The sequence below is a fragment of the Hypanus sabinus genome, chromosome 28, assembly GCF_030144855.1.
Source record: "Hypanus sabinus isolate sHypSab1 chromosome 28, sHypSab1.hap1, whole genome shotgun sequence".
NCBI lineage: Eukaryota > Metazoa > Chordata > Chondrichthyes > Myliobatiformes > Dasyatidae > Hypanus > Hypanus sabinus.
In genome coordinates this window covers 27,193,775-27,221,254 of record NC_082733.1, presented here as the reverse complement: position 1 = coordinate 27,221,254, position 27,480 = coordinate 27,193,775, and the positions used below count along the sequence as shown (strand labels likewise).

At 37.8% G+C, this 27,480-nt stretch overlaps 1 protein-coding gene across 3 annotated transcripts in view; it reads left to right on the top strand.

The window, feature by feature from the left end:
* dmxl2 (Dmx-like 2) overlaps positions 1 to 27,480 on the top strand; it is a 149,743-nt gene that overhangs the window by 40,878 nt on the left and 81,385 nt on the right. For all 3 annotated transcript variants that reach the window (XM_059952796.1, XM_059952797.1, XM_059952795.1), the window contains exons 4-13: positions 397 to 475; positions 2,095 to 2,236; positions 3,865 to 3,931; positions 4,104 to 4,282; positions 7,955 to 8,138; positions 14,901 to 15,072; positions 17,107 to 17,313; positions 19,201 to 19,463; positions 20,953 to 21,601; positions 26,409 to 26,530. In XM_059952796.1, the coding sequence (XP_059808779.1) occupies positions 397 to 475; positions 2,095 to 2,236; positions 3,865 to 3,931; positions 4,104 to 4,282; positions 7,955 to 8,138; positions 14,901 to 15,072; positions 17,107 to 17,313; positions 19,201 to 19,463; positions 20,953 to 21,601; positions 26,409 to 26,530 (2,064 nt within the window). The remainder of the gene's footprint in view (positions 1 to 396; positions 476 to 2,094; positions 2,237 to 3,864; positions 3,932 to 4,103; positions 4,283 to 7,954; positions 8,139 to 14,900; positions 15,073 to 17,106; positions 17,314 to 19,200; positions 19,464 to 20,952; positions 21,602 to 26,408; positions 26,531 to 27,480) is intronic.

Genomic DNA, 27,480 nt, shown 5'->3' with positions numbered 1-27,480 from the left:
ACTGATGTTAGATTCACACTAGTACTACTACTATGTCAACTCAGGCCTAGGGGACTGGTGTCGGGCACGATGACAGACTCTCCACTCCTCCCTCTCCCTCATCTGTGTGTTCAGTTCATCTACATTAGCCATGTCGCTATCTTCTAGGAGCGTGTTGACTGTAGTCTTGGGAAGGCGCCCAGCGTTCATCCTCCCATGCTTGGGCTTCCATGTGATGACTAGGCTGGCAGGTAGCTCGGAGGGGCGTAGACAGTGCCCCACTAATTGTGTCATAGCCTGTGAACATTCTATTCCTGTAATTTATCCATGTTTGTATTAATAAAGCACATATTATAAAATGTCACTCAATGTGCTAAAATATTCTATTCTGTTTTAAAACATTATCCAACACTACAGGTCCTAAACTATCAATGGCAGAAAATGGGGCAGTTTTTCCTTCAGTCCATGGCATACAACTTAGCTTGGGATCCACAAGGTAATGTTATCTGTATGGTGTAAATAAATGTTCATAATGATGTACTGTAATTTTTATTATTGATTTGAAAACAGACTTGTCTATTTTTAACTCAACATGAAAATCTTTTAAGCAGGCAGACAGACAGACATACTTTATTGATCCCAAGGGAAATTGGGTTTCGTTACAGTTGCACCAACCAAGAATAGTCTAGAAATATAGCAATATAAGACCATAAATAATTAAATAATAATAAGCAAATTATTCCAAGTGGAGATAAGTCCAGGACCAGCCTATTGGCTCAGGGTGTCTGACACTCTGAAGGAGGAGTTGTAAAGTTTGATGGCCACAGGCAGGAATGACTTCCTATGACGCTCAGTGTTACATCTCGGTGGAATGAGTCTCTGGCTGAACGTACTCCTGTGCCTAACCAGTACATTATGGAGTAGATGGGAGACATTGTCCAAGATGGCATGCAACTTGGATAGCATCCTCTTTTCAGACACCACCATCAGAGACTTAAATATTTTCAAGTTGAGTTCAATGATTTATTGAAATACCATTAAACTGTTATGACTTACAATCCTTTAGTTTTAGAAATAACTGTTTTTCATATAATGATGGAAAACCAGAAATATGATCTTTTTTTGCTTTGTGATAATAAACAGAGTACATTATAAACAAATGCAACTGCACACATGATGAAGCCAGAATATGTTTTTTTTTTGTAATGGAGAGTATATTTGGTTTGTAGATCTTAGTCTCAAATTGAAGGTACAGTAAAACTCAGATAAATAATCCCTCAGTACTTTGCCGACTAATAGATGTTCTGTACTATTGGATGTCTATTCTTTAATACCAAAATACATTTTAACTGTACAATAGTTAATCATTTTTAAAATGAATTCTGTGAATTTCAAGTGCATGGGAAGCTGAGCCTTGTTGAATGTAAAGGGAGTGAGAAATAGAACTTGGTGAAATTTGACTTGTTTGACTTGTCAAAACAAGCTAAAGCGTACATGTTCTTTGGATCTTGCAAATCTACCCACGTTCCCAATTCCAGGTCCATCCATACCACCATTTCACACATTGGAACCGTGGTTCCAGGTGCACTGCCCAATTGCAATCAATCTTTGCTCACATTATGTACTAATGAGTAAACCAGATATCGAGCTATTGGAATTTGCAAAACAGTTGGATACTGGATTACTGGCATTATGCTGTTTTTAGAATTGCCTATCTGTAAACTTTGTTTTTCTAAACAGAGTGCACATCTACATCCAGAAGTCTTGTATATAAATGGCATAGCTTTTGTCTTGAATGCTTGCATTTTTTTTAAGATTAACTGGACAATTTATCGTCATAGCTCCAGTTAGAAACATCTTCTTGTCATGCTTTTACTTTCTTTTGAAGTCAAGTTTAAAGAATTGAGGTACCAGGTGAATCAAATGCTTTGTTTTACTAGGCAGGGTGTGCGGTATTCCAGGTATCAAATTGAGTTTGCCCACAGGGTTGTCATGAATCTAAGACTCCATTCTAAACTTTAACTCCAAAATAAATTCTGCTTATTTCTACTCAACAATATTGTGACCAATCCATTTATCATTTTAAATAATGGTAAATTTTATTCCTTTGTGTAGGTAATCAATTATTGACAGCTACAGATCATTTACAGTTATGGACCCATCCCTCCGATGACATTCTTGAGGAAGAAAGTAGTCTTGCTGAGGAATGCAAGTTGCAACCAGATTTAAATGACTGGAAATGCAACTGGCAGTGCAAGTAAGTGTGGAATTAACCTGCAAACTTTTTTGTTGGATTCTTCATTTGCTGCCTTCCAGCACAGTTATGAATGGCACCAAATTTGGCAGTCACCTTTTTAGTTGTCTAACTCCATGTTTTGATTGTGGTATGAAGACTCTCAGTGCTTGACTAAAGATTTCTATTTAATGAAGTTTATATTATAAACTTGGAGATCACCAGGTCAAGGTTATTACTAGTTTCAAAAACCAGTCGCTGTTGCCATCCAGAATTTTGGCACTCCTTTAATTGAGGCTTTTGTATGCAATGTAAATAAAAAAGAGTGGAAACTGGAAATTGAATCCTGGTTTTTGTTGTGTTAACAGTCTGCTTTCACAAGCTTTGTGTCCATTTTGAAGAGGTCAGTCTTGGTAGTGGCTTAAAGGGAAGTGAAAGAAACCATGAAAGTGAAACTAAAACAGAAAATGTTGGGAAAACACATGTAATGCTGGAGGAACATATCAATTCAGGCAGTATCTATGAAGGAAAATATACAGTTGACATTTCAAGCAAGCCCCTTCATCAGGATAGACTTGAGTCTAAATGCTGCAAACATTCAGCTGGTCTAGCAGCACCTAATGTTAATATGCCTGGTCGAAGACACTTCAGAACTATTAACATCTACAGTTTAAAAAAAATATACTTTTTAAACTAACTAGCCCTGTGGGTGGATAGAATGTATGGTTCTCAAAAAATAACTACTTTCATGGCTTTAGATGGTTCTAAAAAAATATCATGGAATAGAATGGTATATATTTATCTAGAATAAAATGTTGTCAGATTATTGTATTCAACATGTTACTTGGTATTTTTTTCCCACCCCAGTATTTCCTTAAAGGATACAGGGTTTTATATAATACCTTTTCAGAATCTCTAGAATTCTTGAAGTTTTATAGTCAATAAAATGCTTTTGAAATGTAATCGCTTCGGTAATGTAGAAACTGTAATAGGAAATTTGGACATGGTAAGGACCCATAAGTCACGACGTGATTATTAATCATCTGCTTTAGCTGTGTGTTCGTTTTTTTTTCTACTGGTAAATATTGGGTAAGGCACTGGGTTAACAATTGAGGTTTTCAAAATAATATCATGTGATCTTTTGTACTCCACTCCACCTTCTTGTCATCAATAATTTGAACTCAATTAAAAGGATACACAATAGTTGTAGTTTAGTTTATGCTAATCAAATAAAGAATTTTGAAATAATTAGTAAGTACTTTCAGTTGGCAAGATTACCACAATCAACTGCTATTTTTCAGACTTTTACATTGAAGGTTGCTCGTCCTGAGCTGACCCCTCCTCTTCCCCCCACCCCACCAACATGGAGGATTGGTGGACCACTCTTGGTCTGACCTCTACCCTTTGACCTGTTTGGCATGGGTGACCCTACCAAAGCCAAAACATAAAGCCCTGACTCCAGCTAAAGAAGCTGTCCAAATCATTGAGGCGCACAAACCTCCAAACTGCGACAAGGTCGTGGCCCTCTTGAAGGATTGCTGACTGTTGGGCCAGGCATAAAATAGCAAACTATATTTTTTAAAATGCTGAAGTCAATTAAACTGGCTATCTGTTTGAAAGCCCAAAATTAAAGTATTTACTCTGCTACCTAGGACTGCTATTCCAATATATCTGATGAAGTGGTCGCCTGATGGAGAATACTTTGCAACAGCAGGAAAGGTAAAGTTTTACACTTGTTTACCTGTTAATTCCCGTTGGTTTTGTGTTCTAGTACATAAATACTGAAGCAAAATTAATTAAACGCCAAAAGTAAGCTCTACTTTGTGGAAGGAATGTTTTTGTTTTTGCAATTTTTATAACATGTATGAATACATCTTATTTTTCCATGCAGGATGACTCCCTTCTCAAAATATGGTATCTGACCCATGGCTGGAAATCTGCATTTCTAGGCGGAGAAATTCTTGGGGGGAAAAGTGCTTCTACAGCTATGGACTTTTCCTTTGTATATCTGGCACATCCTCGTGCAGTAACAGGATTTTCATGGCGGAAGACTAGTAAATATATGCCAAGGTTAGATTCATTAGTGTAAATGGTTTTATACTATCGTTTTAACAAGTTGACCATTCCAAAATTTAAAGTACTATTAGCCATTTAATGGAATGGCTGCTATTAGGTGTTATTTTTTAAAGAAAATAGGAATGTAATGGAGATGCTACTTTTAAAACAGAAGCTATTTTCTGAGTTTGGATTAAGATGTGTATGTTTGTTGAATTAGCATTCTTATTTGGGACCATGATTGAGGGCTTTGGAATTGCCCTCAGTGGACGGAGTTTATTCTAGGGGAGCTCAGTGATGGGGATGAATCCTAATTAATGGGGGCTTTCTCTGGTTGTCAGATCTATTTTGAGGCATGTAAATTATATGCCCTAGCTGAGTATAATTATGACTTCAGTTTTGGACATGTTGGCCTGAAACAAAACATTGATGTTTATATGTTGTCCAGATGATGAATTTGGAGAATCTGCAGAGAGGATGCATGTGCCTGCTGTAGATAGTTCTGGTATCAGAACCATGTAGGAAGGCAAGGGTCACTGCTGCCTAGAAGACTATGACCACTGTGCCTTGTCTTCATCTTCAAATTACTTTCTCATTAACATCTGCCTTCACTGAAATGTGGTTCCTGAGATATGGGAAGTGGCTTGCATTTTTGCAGGGTGTTGCTGTGACCCTTTATTGTTGGAGGGCAATGTGATGCTGAAAAGTAGTCGTGGAGAATGGTGGGGAAAGTGCTGAAAGAACACCTATTGTTTTGCATTTTCTGTATGTAAGATCCATACTATCTATGGTTAAATGAACAAGTTGACGATGGTTTGGAGCTCCACCTCCAGGTTTGCACAAGCCAGCATGAGGCTCTGGAAGTGCTTACTCAGTTCTGAACTTGTCTTGGCAGGAGAATACCAGGTGGACAGGGGACTAGATATAAGGATGCTGCTAGAATAATTGCAGTATTCCCACTGATACCTGGGAATTGTTGACCCAAGCCCACTTAGAGAAGGAAAACCACTACTTGGGCTGTTATTGACAACAGTGTCACATATCAGAAGTACAAAGAAGCTCTGTCTAAGCAGTAGAAGCAGCATACCAGAACAAAATCGGTCCACTTCTCTGACCTGTTAGGCAGCTCCGGCCCCAGGAAACGTTTCCTCAATGGCCTTATTACCCTTCTCAAAACCCACAAATCAAGTGATGAAATAATTCATCCTTTATCACAAGAGCTTCAGAAGGAGAAGAGTACTTGTTCATGACTGCCCACCTTGTTTAATTACTTGTATTATTGTGAAGACTTGCATAGTATCAACAGATATTTGGTTGAGTTATTAGTGGGACGCTGTTAAGTGGAATTGTATTTCAAGAGTTAATACTATGGATGATAGGAGTGGAACTGACTTTCATACAAAAGTATTTAAAAATTACAAAAACTTTTTTCAATGTTAATCAATTTACTCTTTTATGTCAAAGTGAAAACAAATTTCCACAAATTGGTCCAAATTTATAACAATTATTAAACACAAAATAATTGATTGTATAATGACTCACCCCCTTCAAGTCAGTATTTAGTCAATGCACCTCTGGCAGCAACTACAGCCTTGAGTCTGTGTGGATAGAACTCTTATCAGCTTTGCACATCTGGATACTGCAATTTTTCCCCATTCTTCTTTACAAAACTGCTCGAGCTCTGCCAGATTGCATAGGGTTTTGTGAGTGAACAGCTCTTTTCAAAATTCAGCCACAAATTCTCACTTGGATTGAGGTTTGGACTCTGACTTGGCCACTCCAGTACATTATCTTTGTTATTTTTAAGCCACTTATATTTAACTTTGGCTTTATGCTTGAGGTCATTGTCTTGCTGGAAAACAAATCTAATCTCAAGTCACAGTTCTCTTGCAGACTGCATCAAGTTTTCCTCCAGGATTTCTCTGTGTTCTGCTGCATTCACTTTGACCTCTACCTTAAAGCCTTCCAAGGCCTGCTGCAATGAAGCATCCCCGCAGCATGATGCAGCCACCACCATACTTCATGGTAGTGACGGTGTGTTTTTGATGATGTGCGGAGTTCGGCTTGTGCCAAATATAGTGTTTAGTTTGATGGCCAAAAAGCTCAATTTTGGTTTCATCAGACCATAGAACCACCTTCTAGCTGGCATCAGAATCTCCTGCCTGCCTTCTGGCAAACTCTAGCCTAGATTTCATGTGTGTTTTTTTTTCCAACAGTGGCTTTCCCTTTGTCACTCTCCCATAAAGCTGCAACTGTACAGCAGTTGTATGCACAGTCTCTCCCATCTCTGCCACTGAAAGTTTGTAACTGCTCCAGAGTTGTCATAGGTCTCTTGAAGGCCTCCCTCACTAGTCCCTTTTTCCCAGTATTTGAGGACTGCCTGCTTTAGGCAGAATTACAGCTGTGCAATATCCTTTTCATTTCTTGATGATTGACAACTGTACTCCAAAGAATGTTCAGTGACTTGGAAATTTTCTTGTATCCATCTTCTTTTCAATAATTTTTCATGTAGTTGTTTGGAGTGTTCTTTTGTCTTGGTGGTGTAGTTTTTGCCAGGATACTGACTCGCCAGCAGTGGGACCTTTCAAATACAAGCACATTTTTATTATGATCAATTGATACACCTTGACTGCACACCAGTCTCCAGAAACAGATGTCCACTTAACTAATTAAGTGACTTCTAAAACCAATTGGCTGTACCAGTGATAATTTGGTGTGCCCGATTAAAGGGGGTGAATGCCTATGCAGTCAGTTACTTTGAAATTTTTATATTTGTAATTCTTTTAAATCACTGAGTAGAAATCTGTTTCCACTTTGACACAGAAGTCTCTTTCTGCTGATAGGTGTCAAAAAAGCCCAATTAAATCCACTGATTCAATATTGTGAAATAATAAAACATGAAAACTTCTAAGGGGGGGGGGTAAATAGTTTTTATAGGCACTGTGTGTTCATGTAATAAATGTATAGAATAATGCCCCTAAACAGCATCAGTGAAAGATTTAGGAGGACCAGAATTTCATATTGCAAAGAATGAAAGCATAAATGAATAGGACAGCAAAGGTTACAGTGGGGAAAGTGTCTCTTGTCATTGAATCTTGCTTGGAAATTACATTACAAAACTCATGAATGTTAAAGTATTTCACACTTGATTTATTGGATATTGAAGTGGTGAAACATTATCTTAAATGGGGGGGGTGGAATTTGATATGTGAACCTTTATGTTTTTGTTCTTTGGGAATTCATCCATATCCGAGATGTAATTGATTTCTAGATAGAACTACATTTAAAAATATTTACAAGTAACATTCTGCATTCTCTATAATTGATCACACTGTGTTGCAAAGTTGTTTTTTGGGATTAAATTTGATGTTCAAAACTACTGATCTTAAGTCCCACCAAATTCTGATTTTTGAGCTTGTCGTGAAATTCAGCAGTGAATTGAAAATTTGTTGTAATTCACCAAAAAGGGTGGAAGCTTGCCTGCTAAAACCACACCAGGTTAGACATGAAAAGTATCTGTTAATTTCACTGATAAGTTTTATGGTAATTTTTTTTAAGATTTTCAGTTTCAGGATCTAACAAAAGGACATGGCCTTTTAATCTGTTGTTGAAAAATGCTTTTAAGCAGAAGAGTACTTCCTACTTTGTATTTGGAGTGCATATGATTTCATGATGTTCTCACTGCAGGAACTCTGTGTGCAACGTGCTTCTGACTTCATGTCAGGATGGTATCTGCCGGCTGTGGGCTGAAACATTATTGCCAGAGGACAGTCTTTTTGGAGGACAAATGGCAGAGACTCCCATCAGTACATCAACCACCAACCTCTCTCATAGTGGAAGCCAGAAAGACAAAATCCAGCATGCTCTGGAGGTAATTATTTCTAAATCCTCAGGAAGAGAGTTCAGAGTAAAATCCTAAACACTTGAAGTGGATAATTTAATTGGCATCAACTATATACTTAGTTTGTTTATTCCAGGTTGGTATCATAATGCTTCACAGAGCAGATGATTAGTAGAAATGATGTTAAAGAAATCTAAAATTTTGCTGTATAGGAATACAAATCTAGCATGGTGTACTTTTAAGAAGCAAGGCAAAACTGTAGTCCCATGCCATCAGTATGTGCCAAGCCTATTCATTCTTTTGATATCTTGTTGGCATCTACGAAATATAGTTTTGTGTGTGTATATACATACAAATGTTTATTTTTGTTTTTGTTAGTGCATCTCAGTTTAAATTGGATATTAATCCAGATGTTGAACTGCAGCCTTCCTCTGTAACTCCTATTTACACATAAAATTTGCTTCACTTTCAAAAGTACTATGCCTTCAAAAAGATGTGTATTCATTTGAAAATATGGAATGAAATATTGTGAAGTCTTGAGTTATATGTTGTTAACATTTCATGTAGAGATACTGAAATTCCAAAATAAATATTTTGTAGATACCACCATGATATCTTGAAAATGAATGAATTGCACATACTGACAGCATGTGATTTCAATAAGTTTGTCTTTCTTCTTAAGAGGTATATTAGTTTCAATATTGTTCTGTTATTTTTCAGTGCATGAGTGTAAAAAAAAGACTGAAATCATTGTTACTCTGGATCCAGTGCAGCATAAAATATCACAATAAGCACAAAAAAACAAAAAAAACATTAAAGCAATCCTATAAAACTGTACATGTAACTGTTGAAATGTGGCTATATGTACATAACATTAACTGTACATTGACTGTATGTACAGTACATAAAGTGAAGCCAAATGCAGGAGAATCTGTACATAAGATGACTGTCAGGAAATGATAGTGACAAAATGACTTGGTAAGAGGAACTCTTCTAGGTAACAGCAGGGTATATGAAAACGCAGCAGAACAGTGACTGTATGTGTAGGTTTGAGGTATGGAGTTTAAGCATAAAGTGGCAATGCATGGGATGTAAAAAGCACTGAGGGTTTTTGGAGTGGAGTGACTGATGTGTATGTAAAGGTGGTGGGGTGGGTTAGTGGTTGGAGGTGTTGATCACACTGCCAGCTTGGGGGAAGTAACTGTTATGAGTCAAGTGGTCCTGGCATGGATGCTAAAAGCTAATTTATATTTCTGCATTGAATCTACACCGTAGGTATGGCGTAGCCGCGCACCCAACTACGTAGCCTGACACGCACCTCCCGAAAAATGTAATGATGTATTGCGGCAACACAGACTGCAACAATTGTGATTGGTCCGCTTGGTAGCATCACATTTTCTCCTACACATTTCTGGTTGCTTCTTCTCCGCCAATATTTGAAATGCATTTCCTCGTCCATGTCCCTCAGTGGTCAGACAAGCTCAGAAAATTCACCCTCCTTCTGCCTCAATCCATTCAATGGTCGTACATACCATCTCCTCCAACGTCTTCTCTCTTTTCTGCGTTGCAGTAATTTCAATAAAAGTAACCCTTGTTCAATATTTTTTAGCTCCAACTCCAACATGATGCACTCAGTTTAAAGTTGCCATTGTTTGAAGTACACAAAGAGACTCAACACAGTGGCATAGAAACCCCACAGCCAACTAACGTTTTGGCAGTGAATTGCAGAGCGATGCAGACAGACCAATACACAAGTATAAATGCTGACAATGGCATAGGCCACTTACATAGGCTATGGCATAGAGCCTACACAGAAGTATAAATCAGCCTTAAGTAGCCTCTTCCCTGATGGGAATGGGACAAACAGTACATAAGCAGGGTGGGTCGGATCCTTCATGATATTGCTGGTCTTCTTCTGCCCTCCTGTCCAACATAGTGCATGTCAAGTTAGAGTTCTTGTTCTTCTTTGAACATATGCAGCTTCCTCACTTGAAAGAGATTGAACCAGATTCCACTCAATGACCAAACAACCTTCTTCTTCCTTCTATTTTTCGCAAGTGCGGCAGTTTGATAGTTCCGTTAGTTCCATCAGTCATTATTCGTAAGTCCTTAGTCATTAGTCATGTCATACGGTGAAAAAAAACTGGTTACCTCTCGGACTTTGTAGACGGATTCTCCCTGCACAGTCTCAGTTTCTCTGATGGATTGTCATGGTCTTCGACCGTTACGTTTTCAAACCGGGCGAACCATCCTGAAGGTTCGCGAGCTCTTCTTAAGCCCCGTGCCGTTTCCAAGAAGCGCCTGCGCCTTGATGATCCCCGTGACCAAGCTAGCGCTAACCCAAACACAGTAACAGCAGTGTTCTTTTCCATGAAACAGTCTCTCAAGTTATTTCAAGTCCAGCATCTTACCACAGATTCCAACTCTTCTCCCGGACTGCCACTGTGATGGTGCGGGGTTCCCCCCAATGTTCTGGGCAGAAGCAGCACTCAAGCAGTGGGTTCCGTCCAGTCTATCAGTGAATTCTTGCTATTACCTTTAAATTTTCTTTTGCCTCTAGGTCCCAATACTTCCTGGAAACTGTCAACTAACTGCATGTTTACATGGAACTTCCATCTTTATGTACAGGAGAAAATCTACAGATGCTGGAAATCCAAGCGACACACTCAAAATCCTGGAGGAACTCAGCAGGCCAGGCAGCATCTATGGGGAGGGGGAAATACAGTTGACGTTTCGTCAACTATATTTTTTTTCCATAAACGCTGCCTGGCCCACTGAGTTCCTCTAGCATTTTGTGTGTGTTGCTTCCATTTTAACATGTAAATTTCATTATGTGGAATTACAGATGTGCCGGTTTCAGCATCAGTACCAGCAAGTATATTTATTTAATATATTGAAAGCTTGGATTTTCATAGGACAATAGCTGAATATTTTTTTCTTTGGAATTTCCTGATCTTTCATTTGATTGGATACATTTATGGCTAGATGTAAATGAAGTGCCATTATGATATTTCATGTAGTTGAAACTGTATTTGGGAAGAGGTTCACAGAGAATATGGTGCTGAAGCACAATATACAGAATCTTCAAATTAAGTGGACCATTTACTGGAATTTGAATGAAGAGCTAGGAATGTTGTTGACTTTTTTTTGTGAGCAGTCTGGTTCCTATATCTGATTATGCAACTGAAGACCAAATCCAGGTTTCAGTTTATTTAGTGAGGTGTTCAAAGAATCAGAGCTGCACCTTCAGTGACCTTGTCAGTCTTGCTCCTCTGTGCTTCTGGAGTGCTTTAGGTTTTGGCAGATTTAGGATTATAATCAGATTCTGAGAATTAATAATCAGTCAGAGTGGTGTGGATAGTGACACTGCTGGAATTGTATGGTTTTTTTTTGCACAGCATAGCACGCAATTTTTTCATTAGGTTGAAGCTTGGGTTCTTAATCCAGACTAAAAATCCAGGGAACTGAGATTCTAGTGACCCAGAGAGGAGGCCAGCATTGTGGTTTATTTTGAATATACAGTGGTATACAAAAGTTTGGGCACTCCTGGTCAAAATTATTGTTACTGTGAATAGGTAAGTGAGTAGAAGATGAACTGATCTCCAAAAGGCATAAGGTTAAACATGAAACACTCCTTTCAACATTTTAAGCAAGATTAGTGTATTATTTTTGTTTTGTACAATTTGAGTGTGAAAAAAAGGAAAGGAACACCATGCAAAAGTTTGAGCACCCCAAGAGATTTGAGCTCTCAGATACCTTTTTCCAAGGTCTCAGACCTTAATTAGCTCATTAGGGCTATGGCTTGTTCACAGTCATCATTAGGAAAGACCAGGTGATGCAAATTTCAAAGCTTTATAAATACCCTGCACTCCTCAAACCTTGTCCCAACAATCAGAAGCCATGGGCTCCTCTAAGCAGCTGCCTAGCACTCTGAAAATTAAAATGAATGATGCCCACAAAGTGGGAGAAGGCTATAAGAAGATAAAGCGTTTTCAGGTATCTGTTTCCTCAGTTCATAATGTAATTAAGAAGTGGCAGTTAACAGGAATGGTGGAGGTCAAGTTAAGGTCTGGAAGACCAAGAAAACTTTCTGAGAGAACTCGTAGGATTGCTAGAAAAGCAAATCAAAACCCCTGTTTGACTGCAAAAGACCTTCAGGAAGATTTAGCAGACTCTGGAGTGGTGGTGCACTATTCTACTGTGCAGCGACACCTGCACAAATATGACCTTCATGGAAGAGTCATCAGAAGAAAACCTTTCCTGCGTCCTCACCACGAAATTCAGCATCAGAAGTTTGCATAGGAACATCTAAACAAGCCTGATGCATTTTGGAAACAAATCCTGTGGACTGATGAAGTTAAAATAGAACTTTTTGGCTGCAATGAGCAAAGGTATGTTTGGCGAGAAAAGAGTGCGGAATTTCATGAAAAGAACACCTCTCCAACTGTTAAGCACGGGGGTGGATCGATCATGCTTTGAGCTTGTGTTGCAGCCAGTGGCACGGGGAACATTTCACTGGTAGAGGGGAGAATGAATTCAATTAAATACCAACAAATTCTGGAAGCAAACATCACACAGTCTGTTTAAAAAAAAAACAAAAGCTGAAGATGTTAAGAGGATGGCTTCTACAACAGGATAATGATCCTAAATGCACCTCAAAGTCCACAATGGACTACCTCAAGAGGTGCGAGCTGCAAGTTTTGCCATGGCCCTCACAGTCCCCTGACCTAAATATCATCGAAAATCTGTGGATAAACCTCAGAAGGGCAGTGCATGCAAGATAGCCCAAGAATCTCAGAGAACTAGAAGCCTTTTGCAAGGAAGAATGGGCAAAAATCCCCCAAACAAGAATTGAAAGACTCTTAGCTGGCTACAGAAAGCATTTACAAGCTGTGATACTTGCCAAAGGGGGTGTGACCATGCAGAGTGCCCAAACTTTTGCTTCGGGCCCTTTTCCTTTTTTGTTTTTTTGGAACTGTAAAAATGGAAATAAAGAAGTAATCTTGCTTAAAACATTAAAGACATGTGTCATTTTTAACTTTCTGCCTTTTGGAAATCAGGTCAACTTTTACTCGCTTAGCTGTTCATAGTAACAGAAATTTTGACCAGGGATGCCCAAATTTTTGCATGCTGTTGTATTACTTAAATAGGTTGAGTCAGGTCAGTGATGTATTTGCCTAAAATATTCAGTGATTTTATTGATATTTCATTTGTATCATTTTGTATTCTATTTGGTCTGTGCTTCAGACGGCCACAGTTTGAATTTTTTTAAAGAAAATACAAAAGAGGCATGGATTTTGGATCTCAACATTCTGCTTTTCTGAACATAGCTGATTCCATTTAGCATTATTAAATTACAAAATAGATGTTGTGATATTTTCTGACAAGATTATGGTTACACTGGGATATTTAGCCTAGAGGTTTCTAATGCTTGCACTTAAGGTTTAAATGATATTGATTGTGAATTGGATGGAGTTATTCCATTTTTTTTTTACTACATCAACTTACAAGTAGGCAATATTGGAGTATTTTATTCTTTTTGAACAGCAAGGTTCATCATTCCCACTGTGATTATACTTTATTTATGATTGCCTTATAACATGGTTATTTTAAGGACCACTTACAACTTCTGCAGTCTGCTGCTCAAATCTTAAAAAATCTTGATATCAAAATTGTATCTGATGGCTTATGCAGTAAACCTTATCTTCACTTTAAGAACTTGTTTGAAACAAATCAACTAAATTGTTTGTATTGTGGAAGGTAATAGGGCTCTTCCACAAAAGCAAATAAATGCAATGTGCCATTATGTATTCCTTAACTTTTATTCCTATTTAATACCCCAAGGCACTTTTATTTTGCCTTTCTCGTAGACATTAGGATGTAGTATAATTTTTCCAATGAACTCATTTAACAAAACATGAGAAACAGGGCCTAAATGTGTGTAAAGGGAGCATGAGAATAGGGATCCAGTGAGCAGGTACAGAACCACTGGGATTTCAGAACAATCAGATTGCAGATTACCAGAGCAATAAGCTATTTGCTGGAGGAAGTTAGCGGGTTAAACAGTATCTTGTGTCTTCAGCAGATTATCAATTTTCCTATAGCTGTTTTAATAGGCTCATGGAAGGCTGATTCATTTTTCCTTCTGCAGCATCAGAGAGGAAAGCTTCATTTCTGCAAATAGCTATTATCCTGCAAGGACTGGCTTCAGAATGCTCTGTCCCACCAGTATCAGATCCAGTGTGGGAATGCTGGCAGGAGGATGCATACAAAGATGTTTGAGACCCAGTAAGGTCATGGCAAGTGCTATCTTCTTGAGGAAGATCAAGATGTTGCAACTTAGTTAATTTGGGGACTTGGCAAATATCAATTTGTGTATCTTCCATGAGGCATGTTGTATTGCTGGTCTCAAAGTCTCTGAACCCTACACCAAAGAATCTTCCATGTATTGCTGCTCTCAGTTCACTCTTTGTTTCTCTGCTCCTGCATATTATGTCGATACAGGCATTCTGCTCTTGGGTGGCACCTATCAGAGCTGTAATCAACACAGCTCAAGTCTACTCAGTATTACCTGTGACAGTCAAGAACTTGTTGAGTAATACTTTTTAGTAAAGGGTTACATATATTTCCTTTTGACAGAAGTTGCTAGTATAAATTGCTAAAGTGTTGGTGCTGAAAGCAGTAAGTTTAGTTACCCTGTATTGATCTATACTAGGTGGTTACTAAATTATTAATACCTTTATACTATCATATAAATACATCAGTTAACTGTATTAATAATATCTTTTGCAGACAATTCATCATTTGAAGCATCTAAGTGGGCGCCGCAGATCTTCAGTTCTGATTGCCCATAAGGAAGTTTTACCAAGTCAGCTTGGGTCACATGAAGTCCACAGGCAAATTTCACACTACGCTAATGCACTTTGTCACTTCCATATTGCAGCAAGCATTAATCCAAATACAGGTTGGAATCAATAGAACTAATAACTATTTTTTCCAAGTTAAAGAAATCTGTCTTATTTAAATACAAATTGATAGTTCAAAGAGAAAATTAACTTTTAAAATTCCATGAAGCTGTTTTAAAAATTCACTCATGGGGATGAGTGAGCGTCCTGCAAGTCAAATTTTTTTTTTTTGGCCGTAAGACACAAAATTTTCTCCTGGTAATATTTTCTCTTCAATCTCTATGAGAAGGCTAAGAGCCTTGTTACCATTCAGTTGGGTGCTCAATTTAAACCCAAAAGCTGTAATCTGGTAATTCACTCATCAATGTGATTTGGAAAAATGTCATTTCTCTGTGAAATCTGCCAATAAAATTTAATGTGAAAGATGGAGAAAGATTAGCTTAATTTGTCACATGTACATAGAAACTTGTGAAATGTGTTGTTTTGCATCAAATTAAATCAGCAAAGATTGAGCTGTCCAGGTGTTGCCAAGTTTCTGGTGCCAACATAACATACCCACAACTCATTGATCTTAACCGTAAGTCTTTGGAATGTGGAAGGGTACTGGAGCACCCAGAGAAATCCCACGCGATCACAGGGAGAATGCACGAACTCCTACATAGGCAGTGGTGGGAATTGAACTTCATTGTTATATAACTAGCATTGTATAACATTGCATTAACACCCACACTACTGTATCCCCTTATGATGTAGTGGATTTGTCAGAAAAGGCCAGGCTGAATTATATCTTAATAGATTCTTTTGGATAGCTAGTATAGAATTCTGTAAGTTTTGTGAGAAACTAATAAATGGCTCTAAGTTCGGTTGGGTTTTGCATTTATGTAATGCTTTTTATGAGTTTGCGTCCACACACTATCTTGGAATACTGATCGGGTGGGAGGGAGAAATTCTTCAAGATGAGCACTTTCTGCTTCAGGCAAAGAGCCACCATAAAAGTGACACAGGCACTTAAGGTTTATTATGATATGCTTCATTAAAAGAATCAGACTTCAGCTTACCTATAATTTGAGGCTGGAGTTCAAGAATAAGTTTGTGGAAATGGAGCCGAAAGCCTTATGGGAATGATCCACACACTCATTATCCACTGCTCTTTTTTAACCATGCTGATTCAGATTTAATGTGGAAGTATATGGTGTTAATGTTACTCTAGCAAAATTTCTAGATTCAATTCTTATCAGAAAATTGTGAAGAGTTTATACGATGTTTTGCACATGTTGTACTTGGCTATGACAAATTAAAATAAGTTCAAGATAGCAATTCTGATGTTAATTTAAAAAAGTAACCTTAAAGATGCTGTTTAATCTTCCAACCTTGACTCTAAATATTTTAAAATTTAGAAATAATAGAAAACCTACATCACAGTACAGGCCCTTCGGCCCACAATGCTGTATTGAACATGTACTTAATTTAGAGATTACCTAGGGTTACCCATAACCCTCTATTTTTCGAAGCTCCATGTACCTATCCAGGAGACTCTTAAAAGACCCTATTGTAGGCACCTCCACCACCATCGCCAGCAGCCCATTTCATGCACTCGCCACTCTGTTTTTTTAAAAAAAAACAACTTACCTCTGACATCTCCTCTATACCTACTTCCAAACTATGCCCTCATGTGTTAGCCATTTCAGCCCTGGGAAAAAACCTCTGACTATCCACACAATCAATGCCTGTCATCACCTTAAACATCTCAGTCAGGTCTCCTCTCATCCTCCGTCACTCTAAGGAGAACAGGGCAAATTCACTCAACCTATTCTCATAAGGCATGCTTTCCCAATCCAGGCAACATCCTTGCAATTCTCCTCTGTACCCTTTCTATAGTTTCCACATCCTTCCTGTAGTGAGGTGAGCACAGTGCTCCAAGTAAGCACAGTACTCCAATACACACAGTACTAATTTGGGTATGTTTTTAATGTAGCTGTATTGGGTTTCAATTTGATTTAATGCAAAATACACTTTGGATGGAAATTACTGTAATTTATTTTTCCATTTAATGTTGCATATGAGGAAGCTAATTTATCCATTGTACTATACAGATATTCCACCAGCACTAGCTGGAACAGCTTTTAACATTGAAGAAGGTGGTGGAAATTTTGTGGTTCATTGGCTGAACAACAAAGAGCTGCATTTTACATCATCTATGGAAATATTCATGGAGCATTTGAGGAAACTCACAGATCAGCAGATGGAGAATGAGGTTGACATTGCCAGTATGAACGGATTGAAAATGAAATTAGACACTGGTGAGCATAGCAAGTAAAAGATTTGTGTTGTACAGTATGAATAAGCATAATTTAATCCACAGTTCAGTGCCTTAAGGAAAAAACAATTGATCTGTTTGGTTTAGACTACCTGACCATACCCTTGTTCATCAAAAGGATTAAAGAGGGAACAAGTGGCATATGGCTTTTCCTAATCTATTGTTGTAATTGTGGGTGCACGAATGCTTCAGACTTCTGCTAAGCTCCTTGTTAAAATTCTGACGTTCCATACATGGCTCTTCAATGAGAGGGGGTAAGAGAATTGCTCTCTGATCACATTAGGCAGTTACGGCTTGGAATGCCCTTCTTTTCCTCTCCTCTTCCTGGTCAAGTAGAATTGTTCTTTGTATATCATCTAATTACACAAGGTTTGAGATACAGACAGTCCCCAGGTTACATACGAGTTCCGTTCCTGAGTCCATCTTTAAGTCGGCTCAAGAAACGTATGTATTCCAATAATTAAAACCACTACGTTGTTTAGTAATAATTGTAGTCTTCATCGGAGCAGGGCCTTTCACATGCTCCATTATTTTCACTTCATCCATTATCCTTTAAAATTGTTCTGACCATTGACGGACTGTAGCCTAACGCTTTTCCAATGACATTTCACCTTTTTCCAAACGCTTTATTATTTCTACTTTATTTTCAATCGCGATCGCTTCCTGTTAACGGAACAGAAACACCACGGGGCGGCGGGTCCTAAGGACCACCGCACTGAGACAGGCTAAATGGGACAAGTGGGGGCTGTGCTGGGTTTGAGTATTTGATCCTCCGCAATATTCTGTGTGGGAATTTAAACTGGAGGTGGCAGTGTTTTTTTTTTACGAGGTTGAGTTGTGAGCTCGACATCAACCCGGCACATACGGTACGGGAGTCACTGGATCGTCATCAACCCGGCACGGGAGCGTTTGGTCACTGGATCGAACTCGGGAAACTCCGTTCTCGAAGCCGGCACTGATCTCACTGCGCCAGCAGCCGACCGGAACTGGGTGGTGGTGTCAGGGTGAATCTTACTAAAAAAAAAATTTAAGCCAAATACAAAGTTAAACACTCAATGCTGTGTCAACGGCAACGACTTAAAAGGGCACATGGTGTCGTGATCCGACTTAAAATGGCAGATGGCGTCGTGATCTGACTTAAAATGGCGGACGGCGTTCTCCTTCCTCGGTTCGTAAGTACGAGTTGTCCATAAGTCGGATGTTCGTAACTTGGGGACTACCTGTATTCCAATGGGAATAGAAATTAATATATCCAAGACAGTTTTGAATCAGAATAAAGTCTTTCTGTACTTTTGCATGTTATTCACTGTAAATGAATGCATCTTCAAATAAATGTGGAAAGAACCATATACTTGTAGAACTAAAGCATCAATCAGAATTCAAGTTGCAATTAATGAGTAACTAATCATTCTATCAGACAGCAGCATTGTGCGGTGATTCTTGCTGCTTAACGTGTTTAGCAGTGCAGATGAAAAGAGGTGCATTAGGTTGAAATTGAACTTTGGCATTACAGTTAGTGTAAAATCAATGTTGTATATTGTTCTATCTGCTTGCTCTGCATAACTTCTGGATGCCTATATCATTATAGCAGTTAAGCAATTCACAGCACAAGTGTGCATGAAAGGATTTTGATTCCAAACTAACAACCTATTGTGTATCATTTTGGATGAAGCTTTTATCTAAATTCTGTTTCTTTACAACAGAAATTTTATATTTTAGAACAATTTCCTCTTACCTATGCTCCAGGTTGTGGAACATACTGAAGATTAAAACAACAAGCAAGTGCTTAATAAAGAGCACTCCTAATTTAATTTGGAGCACTGTATAACTTTCTTTTGAGTAAGACTGATTAACTTTAATTTTGTTATAGAACAAGAAGAGACTTCAGAGAAGGGATCAGAATACGACACAGAAGAAGCTGAACAAGATGATAGAACCAAAATATATTCATCATCCTATGCTGGAATTCCACTACCAACCATTTTGTTAGATCGAAAAATTGAAGCACTGCAAACTGAGTGGAACAAGAATGCTGATATGCTGTTTACAATCCATCCTATAGATGGTTCATTTTTAGTGTGGCATGTGAAGTATTTAGATGAGTACCATCCAGGAATATTTAGACAAGTCCAGGTACAGATGAAGGACCTTAATTATTTTTATATATAAATGAAAGAGGTTTAGATCTAGACTTTAAGAAGAAACAAATGTGTTCAGATGAAGTCACTTCAAAATTGTGAGTGAGTTTGACATCTGAATGTATTAAAACATAAATTGATTTATTATGATCAAGCAAATTATAGAATATTGCAGAATGTTTTGTTTACTTTTAAACCTGTGGAAACAGGATCTAAGATGAGAAATTATAAAACAATTTGAGGTCATGTTCCTTTAGACTATATCTCTCTTGTATACAAAAAATAAGAGAAAGATATAACTTTCTCATTGCACTGTAGTAATTGACATTCTGATTAAAAAGATCTTGCAAAAAATGCCTTGTGCTAGAAAATTCTGGACAATAATATTTGAGCATTGTCACTATTACTGCCTTGATTGGATATGTCAGGAAATTTTGTCTATTGTCTTCATGCTTTTATCTTTCCATTTCCTTTTTGAGCCCTCCCCAGAAAAAAAGAATGAACATTTTTTAAAACTTGCATCAGAGTATAAGATCTTCAGTGATCAATCTAATTAAAGAACAACATTTTCAGTGAATCAGTCTGGTTCTAAAAGATAAACAGAAGAGATTTTGCAGATGTTGGAAACCTTGAGCAGCCTGCACAAAATAGTTCCAAAAGATGTTTTAAACCACATTTAGTACTTCCGAATTCCTTAGATCAGAGTAGCTACCTCTTTTGTTCCCATCTTCTAGACAAGGGGTTTCCAACCTTTTTTATGCCATGGACCAATACCACTAAGCAAGGAGTCTATGGACCCCAGGTTGGGAACCTATCTTCTAAGCTGTTCTCATTGGTTTGAACCATCTGCAGAAACAAAATGCTTGTATCTGTGTGAAAAGTTTTATCTAATGCAGTATGTGCTGAGAAATTGTAAATTTTATGACACCTAATGATGCATGCTGGTACGATAGTTCTGGGTGCCAAGTCATAGTTTTCCTTATTTTGTCCTGAGCCAATTAAACCAATGACATTCAGCAGCAGCCATCAATTGATATAAATGAACCTTGTATATATGTGGCCTGGAGAAGTTATTTGATTTATAATATAAGAGAAAATATAGTTGTAATTGTGTGGTATATACCTTTTTTATATTTTGGCAGTCTTCTATTTGTTCATAAAGTTTTTCTAACAAAGACAGTGTAAGTATATCAATACTTCATTGAACCTTTTGATGAGCATACCAATCCACACATTCCAATATCAATCAAAACATAAAATTTGATAGTTTAGAAGTCACCTTCAAGCCACTTCTTTAATTACACTTTGACCTGAGCCTCTAACTCTGGTCACTTTGGTTCCCTTTTGATTCCTGTATTCATCTCTTGTATACTTTTATTGAATTAGAGACTTCTTGTAAGTTGTTGCTTCTTCTAGACAGAAGATCACTTTCAAATCCTGCAGTATATGCTATCTAAAAATATCCAATTCTTTTTGTGTTCTAGGTTGCATTTTCATCTCGGATTCCTGTTGCTTTTCCTATTGGTGATGCAAACTCACTCAGCAGAAATATAATGATGTATGCATGTACTGTTAAGAATGTAAAGCATCTCCCCGATAATGATCCAAAAATCAATGGAGTGACCCATTGTGTGAATGGTTCAAAAATAAATATTGTCACACCATCTGTTATGATGATTTCGAAACATATTGATGGATCATTAAACCAGTGGGCAGTGACTTTTGCTGAAGAATCTGCCTTTAGCACAGTTCTGATTGTATCACATAAATTCAGATATTGCGGACATCGTTTTCATCTCAATGATTTGGCTTGTCATTCAGTGTTGCCCTTGCTGTTGACTTCCTCACATCACAATGCTCTCATGACACCTGAGTCTGATGTTGAAAAAGAAATCATAGAACCTGTGAAATCCTTAAAAGGGCCAAGAACACAGCAGGTTAAAAATGCTGCCACACGAACATTTCATGACCCTAATGCCATCTACAGTGAACTGATCCTATGGCGTATGGACCCAATTGGACCGCTATCATATTCTGGGGGTGTATCAGAGTTGGCACGAATCAATTCCCTGCACACTTCAGCCTTTTCAAATGTAGCCTGGCTTCCAGCATTGATCCCAAGCTATTGCCTTGGTAAGTTTAATCTTTTAGTATGTCATGATTTCTGAGTGTGTTCATTGTTCCTTCACCCTTGGTAAAATAGAAAATCTTGTAAAATTAGGAGCCAAGAAGTCTTAGATTTTTACATGTAATTTCTTTTGCTATAGTACTTTTATCCTCATCATTTTCATCCATTAGGATAACATCAATTTGATACTTGGCATTTACATCTCCTACTTAAGGAGAATGCAATTGTTACTTTATAAGCATTTGGATATTGTAAGAATAACTTACTTTAAAGCACAGTAGGAACCTGTTACTGAAAACATAAGCAAATTGTGTAGCTACCAAAAACACAGAATAAAATCCAGATTTTTTTCTCCACATATGTAACCAAAATGTTGAGAAAATCCCCTTCGGAAATGTTTCCAAGCTATGCATATTTATAGCAGTTATGTGACAGGGTTTTATCTTGTGGACTTTTATGCAACGGAAACTGGGTTATTAAGTGAAACTGGGTTCTATTAATTAAGATCAGCATTCCATCTGGATCCAAAGGGCTAAGCGGCAGTATAGGCATTATCTAATCACAGATATTGATGCCAATGTGAATTTTGTTAATGTTAATTTCATTTTTAAAGAAAGGTTCTGAAATGTACATAGCCTATAGAATTATTGTATTCAGTGTTTCTTGGTGGTAGGCCATTTAGTCCTGTAAAATGCAACAATTCTTTAATAATATTGAAATCACATTTTTGTAGCAAATATATACTCGGTGGCCACTTTATAGATACACCTGTACACTTGCTTGTTAATGCAAATACCTAATCAGCCAATCATGTGGCACCAACTTAATGCATTAAAGCATGCAGATGTACTCAGGAGGTCCAGTTGTTCAGACCAAATAGGATGGGGGAAAATATATGATCTAAGTGAGTGCAGAATGTTTGTTGGTGCCAGATGGGGTGTTTTGAATTTCTCAGAAACTGTTAGTCTCCTGGGAGTTTAATGCACAACTGTCTCCAGGGCTTACAGGGAATGGTGTGAAAAATAAAATACCTCCAGAGTGCAGGCAAAAGTGCCTTGTTAATGAGAGGTCAGAGGAGAATCTAGGTAGAAGGGTAGTACCCAGATTCTGGGTTGCTGCCTGTACCGTGTGCTATTGAGGATAAAGTAGGATGATTTAGCCGATGAATGTGTAGCTGAAAAATTGGTGTAGGGGCAGGATTTTAGATTGATTTCTGGACCATTGGGATCTCTTCTGGGGAAGGAATGACCTGTACAAAAAAAGGATAGGTTAATCCTGAACCCAAGGGGGACCAATATCATAGCAGTCAGGTTTGTTAGAGCTTTTGTGGAGTGTTTAAACTAACTGGGCAGGGAGATAGGAACTAGAGTGATAGGGTAAAATTGTCAGTGGAAGAGTTGGATTGTAACATGGGGGCAAAATCGAAAAAGGTGATTAATACAAGACTGAAGGTGGTATATTTGAATGCACACAATAGATTGAATAAGATTCTGTAGCACAGTTACAGATTGGCAGGTTTGATGTGGGTATCTCTGAGTCATGGCTGAAAGAAGATTATAATTGTCAGCTTAATATCCAAGGATACACATTGCATTGAAAGGGCAGGCAGATAGGCAGAGGGGTTGAGATGGCTGTGTTGGTTAAAAAATGAAATATCTGTAGAAAGAGGTGACATAGGATTGGATGATGGAGATTTGTTGTGGGTAGAGTTAAACTGTAAACGTAAAAAGGACCCTGATTGGAGTTGTATACAGATCTCCAAACAGTAGCCAGGATGTGGGCTACAAATTACAACAGGAGATGTAAAGGGCATGTAAAATGGGTAATGTTGCGATAATCATGGGGATTTCAATATGAATGTCGGTTGGGAAAGTCAGGTTGGTGCTGATTTCCAAGAGATGAAATTTGTAGAATGCCTAAGTGATAGCCTTTTAGAGCAGCTTGCGGTTGAGCTTACCAGTAGAAAGGCAGTTCTGGATTGGGTATTGTGTAATGAATCAGATTTGATTAGGGAACTTAATCAAAGGAAAAGGGATCCTTACGAGACAGTGCTCATAATATGATAGAATTCACCTTGCAGTTTGAGAGAAGATAGTCAGATATATCAGTATTACAGTAGACTAAAGAGAAATACAGAGGCATGAGAGTGGATCTGGATGAAGTTGATTGGAAGGAGATACTAGCAGGGATGATGGTGGAACAACAATGGCAGGTGTTCCTGGAGAAATTTGGAAGGCACAGGAAAGATGAAGTATTCTAGAGGGAGGGTGAAATGACCAGGGCTGACAAGGGAAGTCAAAGTCAGCATAGAAGCAAAAGAGAGGTCATATAGTATAACAAAATTTAGTGGGAAAGTAGAGGATTGGGATGCTTTAAAAAACCAACAGAAGGCAACTAAAAAGCCATGAAGAGAAAAGGTGAAGTATAAAGGTAAGCTAACAAATAATATAAAAGAGAATACAATTTTTTTCAGATATGTGAGGAGTAAAAGTGTGGATATCAGCCTGCTGGAAATTGACACTTGAGAGGTAGTAATGGAGGACAAAGAAATGGCAGAGGAAATTAATAAGTATTTAGTGCCAGTCTTTATATGGAAGAGACCTGCAGAATGCCAGAAATGCAAGAGTGTCAAGGGACAGAAGTCTTCAGGTCTGAAGGTAGATAAGCCATCTGGGCTAGGTGGACTATATCCCAGAGTTCTGGAAGAGGAAGCTGAAGACATTGTGGAGGCATTAGTAATGATCTTTCAAGAATTCTGAGAACTGGAAAATTGCAAATCTCCACTCTTTTAAAAAAGGAGGGAAGCAAATAAAATTAAATTATCGGCCAGTTGGCCTGACTTCGGTGGTTGGGAAGATTTTTAATGATGAGGTCTCAGGGTAGTTGGAAGAACATGATAACGTAGGTCAAAGTCAGCATGATTCTCTAAAGGGGAGATCTTGCCTGATATATCTGTTGGAATTCTTTGAGGAAATAACAGGCAGGATAGACAGTGGAGGGTCTGTAGATGTTGTTTGGATTTTCAGAAGGCCTTTGACAAGGTGCTGCACATGACGCTGTTCAATGAAATTAGAGCTGATGGTATTATGGGAAAGCTAATAGAATGGACAGAAGATTGGCTGATTGGTGGGAGGCAAAGTATGGGAATAAAGTGGGCTTTTTCTTGTTGGCTGCTGGTAACTAAGTGTTCTGCAGGGGTCAGTGGGGGATCACTTGTATGTCAGTGATTTGGATAAAGGAATTACTGGCTTTGTGACCAACTTTGAAGATGATACAAAGATAGGTGGAAAGACAGGTAGTGTTGAGGAAGCAGTGTGCCTGTTAAAGAACTTGGACAGATTGGAGGAATGGGAAAAGAAGTGTCAGATGGAATATAATGTAAGCAAAAGTACTTTGGCAGAAGGAATAAAGGTGTGGAATATTTGTAAATGTGGAGAATTTTTTTTATATCAGAGGTGCAGGGGCATTTGGGAGTTCTCATGCAGAATTCCCTATGGGAAGAAGGCAGGTTGAGTTGATCATCAGGAACACAAATCCAATGGTAGCATTCATTTTGAGAGGACTAGAATATAAAAGCAAGAATGTAATGTTGAGTCTTTATAAGGCACTGGTCAAACCTCACTTGGTGTATTGTTAGCAGATTTTGTCCCTTATCTAAAAGGATGTGTTAGCATTTGGGCAAGTCCAGAGGATGTTCACAAGAATGATGCCAGGAACGAAAGGGTTAACATGAGGAACGTTTGATGATCTTGGGTTTGTACTCACTGGAATTTAGAAGAATGAGGGATTATCTTATTGAAACCTATCAAATATTGAAAGGTCTGGATAAAGTGGCTATGGGGCGGATGTTTCATTTAGTGGGTTTCATTTAGTGGGCGCAGCCTCAGAATTGAGGAAAGTCCATTTAGAACAGAGATGAGGAAAAATTTATATAGCCAGAGGGTGGTGAATCTTTGGTATTCTTTGCCACAAATTGCTGTGCAGGCCAAGTTGTTGGTATATTTTAGGCAGAGGTTGATAGGTTCTTAATTAATCAGGACGTCCAAGGTTATGGGGAGAAGGTGGGAAAATGGAATTGAGAAGGATAATAAGTTAGCTATGATGGAGCAGATTCAATGGGCCGAATGGCCTAGTTCTCTATAAGTCTTATGGCTTTATGGAGAATAGTCAAACTGGTTCAAATTGACAGGAAGGCGACAGTCACTCAAATAATTACACATTACAAAAGTAATGTGCAAAAGAGCATCTATGAATGCACAATGTATCAGACCATGAGATGAATGGGCTGTAGCAGTAGAAGACCACATCAAGTTCTATTCCTGTACTTAATAAAGAGGCCTCTGAGTGTATATTAGTGTGTTATGTCACAACTAATTTTACTTAATGACAGTACAACGTCAGTATCAGGGTTGCCTTCTAAGACACAAGAATGGTAAGATTTTGTTATATTACAGAATGGGTAGTATAGAAAGATTATAAATTAGGATTTGGTCATACTTATCAGTTTTCACCTGAATAAATTTATTTTTAAATCTTATTGAAACATATTTAAAGGAGTTTTCAATATTATAGCAAATAATAGGTTCTGATTTGGCTGTGCGAAACCGGCAATTACTTGTTTTTGGAAAATATATTTAAATGTTAAAGCACAACATCAAGTCATTATGAACTATATTCATTGATTTATTCTGTTAAAGTAGAAAAAAATTCATTATTAACAGAGTAAATGCTGCATTGTATAACTTAAATCAAAAATCAATAAAATGTGTAGTAATGAAAATAATTACAATTGTATCCCATTTGTATTTTCAGGCACATACTGCAACTCTGCCAGTGCATGTTTTGTTGCTTCTGATGGTCAGAATCTCAGGCTTTACCAGGCTGTTGTTGATGCAAGAAAACTTCTGGATGAATTGTCTGATCCAGAAATATCGGTAAATTCATGGCTATGAAATTAGCAAAAAAAAAAATCCCAGAATTAATACAATTATAATAGGATTGTAAAATATTCTTAAATAATTTTAAACATATAATAATTGGTTTTAAATTCTGGCTTAAATGTAAAGAAATGGGTATTGGAAGGGCTGGAGAAGTTAGTTAAAGGTGTGTATTTTAGGACAGAAGATGAGAAAACTGGAATGGCAGTTGTTTATGAAAGGAATTGCAGCAAAGAGTGTAGGTGTCTGAAGGAATAATCATCAATGGTTTGGCAAGGTTGATGGAAATCTGGGTCAGAGCAGTGAAGAATTAGACCAAGAAGGCATTGTGATGGAATTAGGGAGGCAATGTGGAGATATTCGAATTTAATCATTCATATAAGTATTTTAAATGTGGGATGATTTTGTTGGACTTGGAGTCCCTGAAGGGTAGCAGGTAAGTGGGATTTGTTGGATATTAGAATACGGAGTTTTGGATGAGCTGACGAAGAAGTGGCCAGGAAGGGGGCTGGGGGTAATGTTCTTGGTATTATAAAGTAGAAACACCACAAAACAATGATCAAGAATCTCAATGGCTTATTCTTTGAATTGGGCCAGCAAGTATGAGTGTTTTAATTTTCTTATTCTGTATAATATACTTGTGCTTCAGTTTCAATTGGTCATGAATTTTGGATATAGTTCTGCACTTGTTCAATGTACATTGTTTCTCTAATACAACTTAGTTTGACTTGTATAGTAATGATTTACTTGTAATAACTTAATTTTGATTAACCACTTAAATTTTCTCTTCACCTGGTTTTACTGGATCTCTTGCATTCATTTCCAATTACATTAACCTGCTGCCTGGAACTCACTTCAGTCAGTAGGTAATAGAATTGGTACATTGCTATGCCATTGGTGCATCTTTGATGTTTAAGTGTGCCTGTGATTGAGCTTCATTCTACATG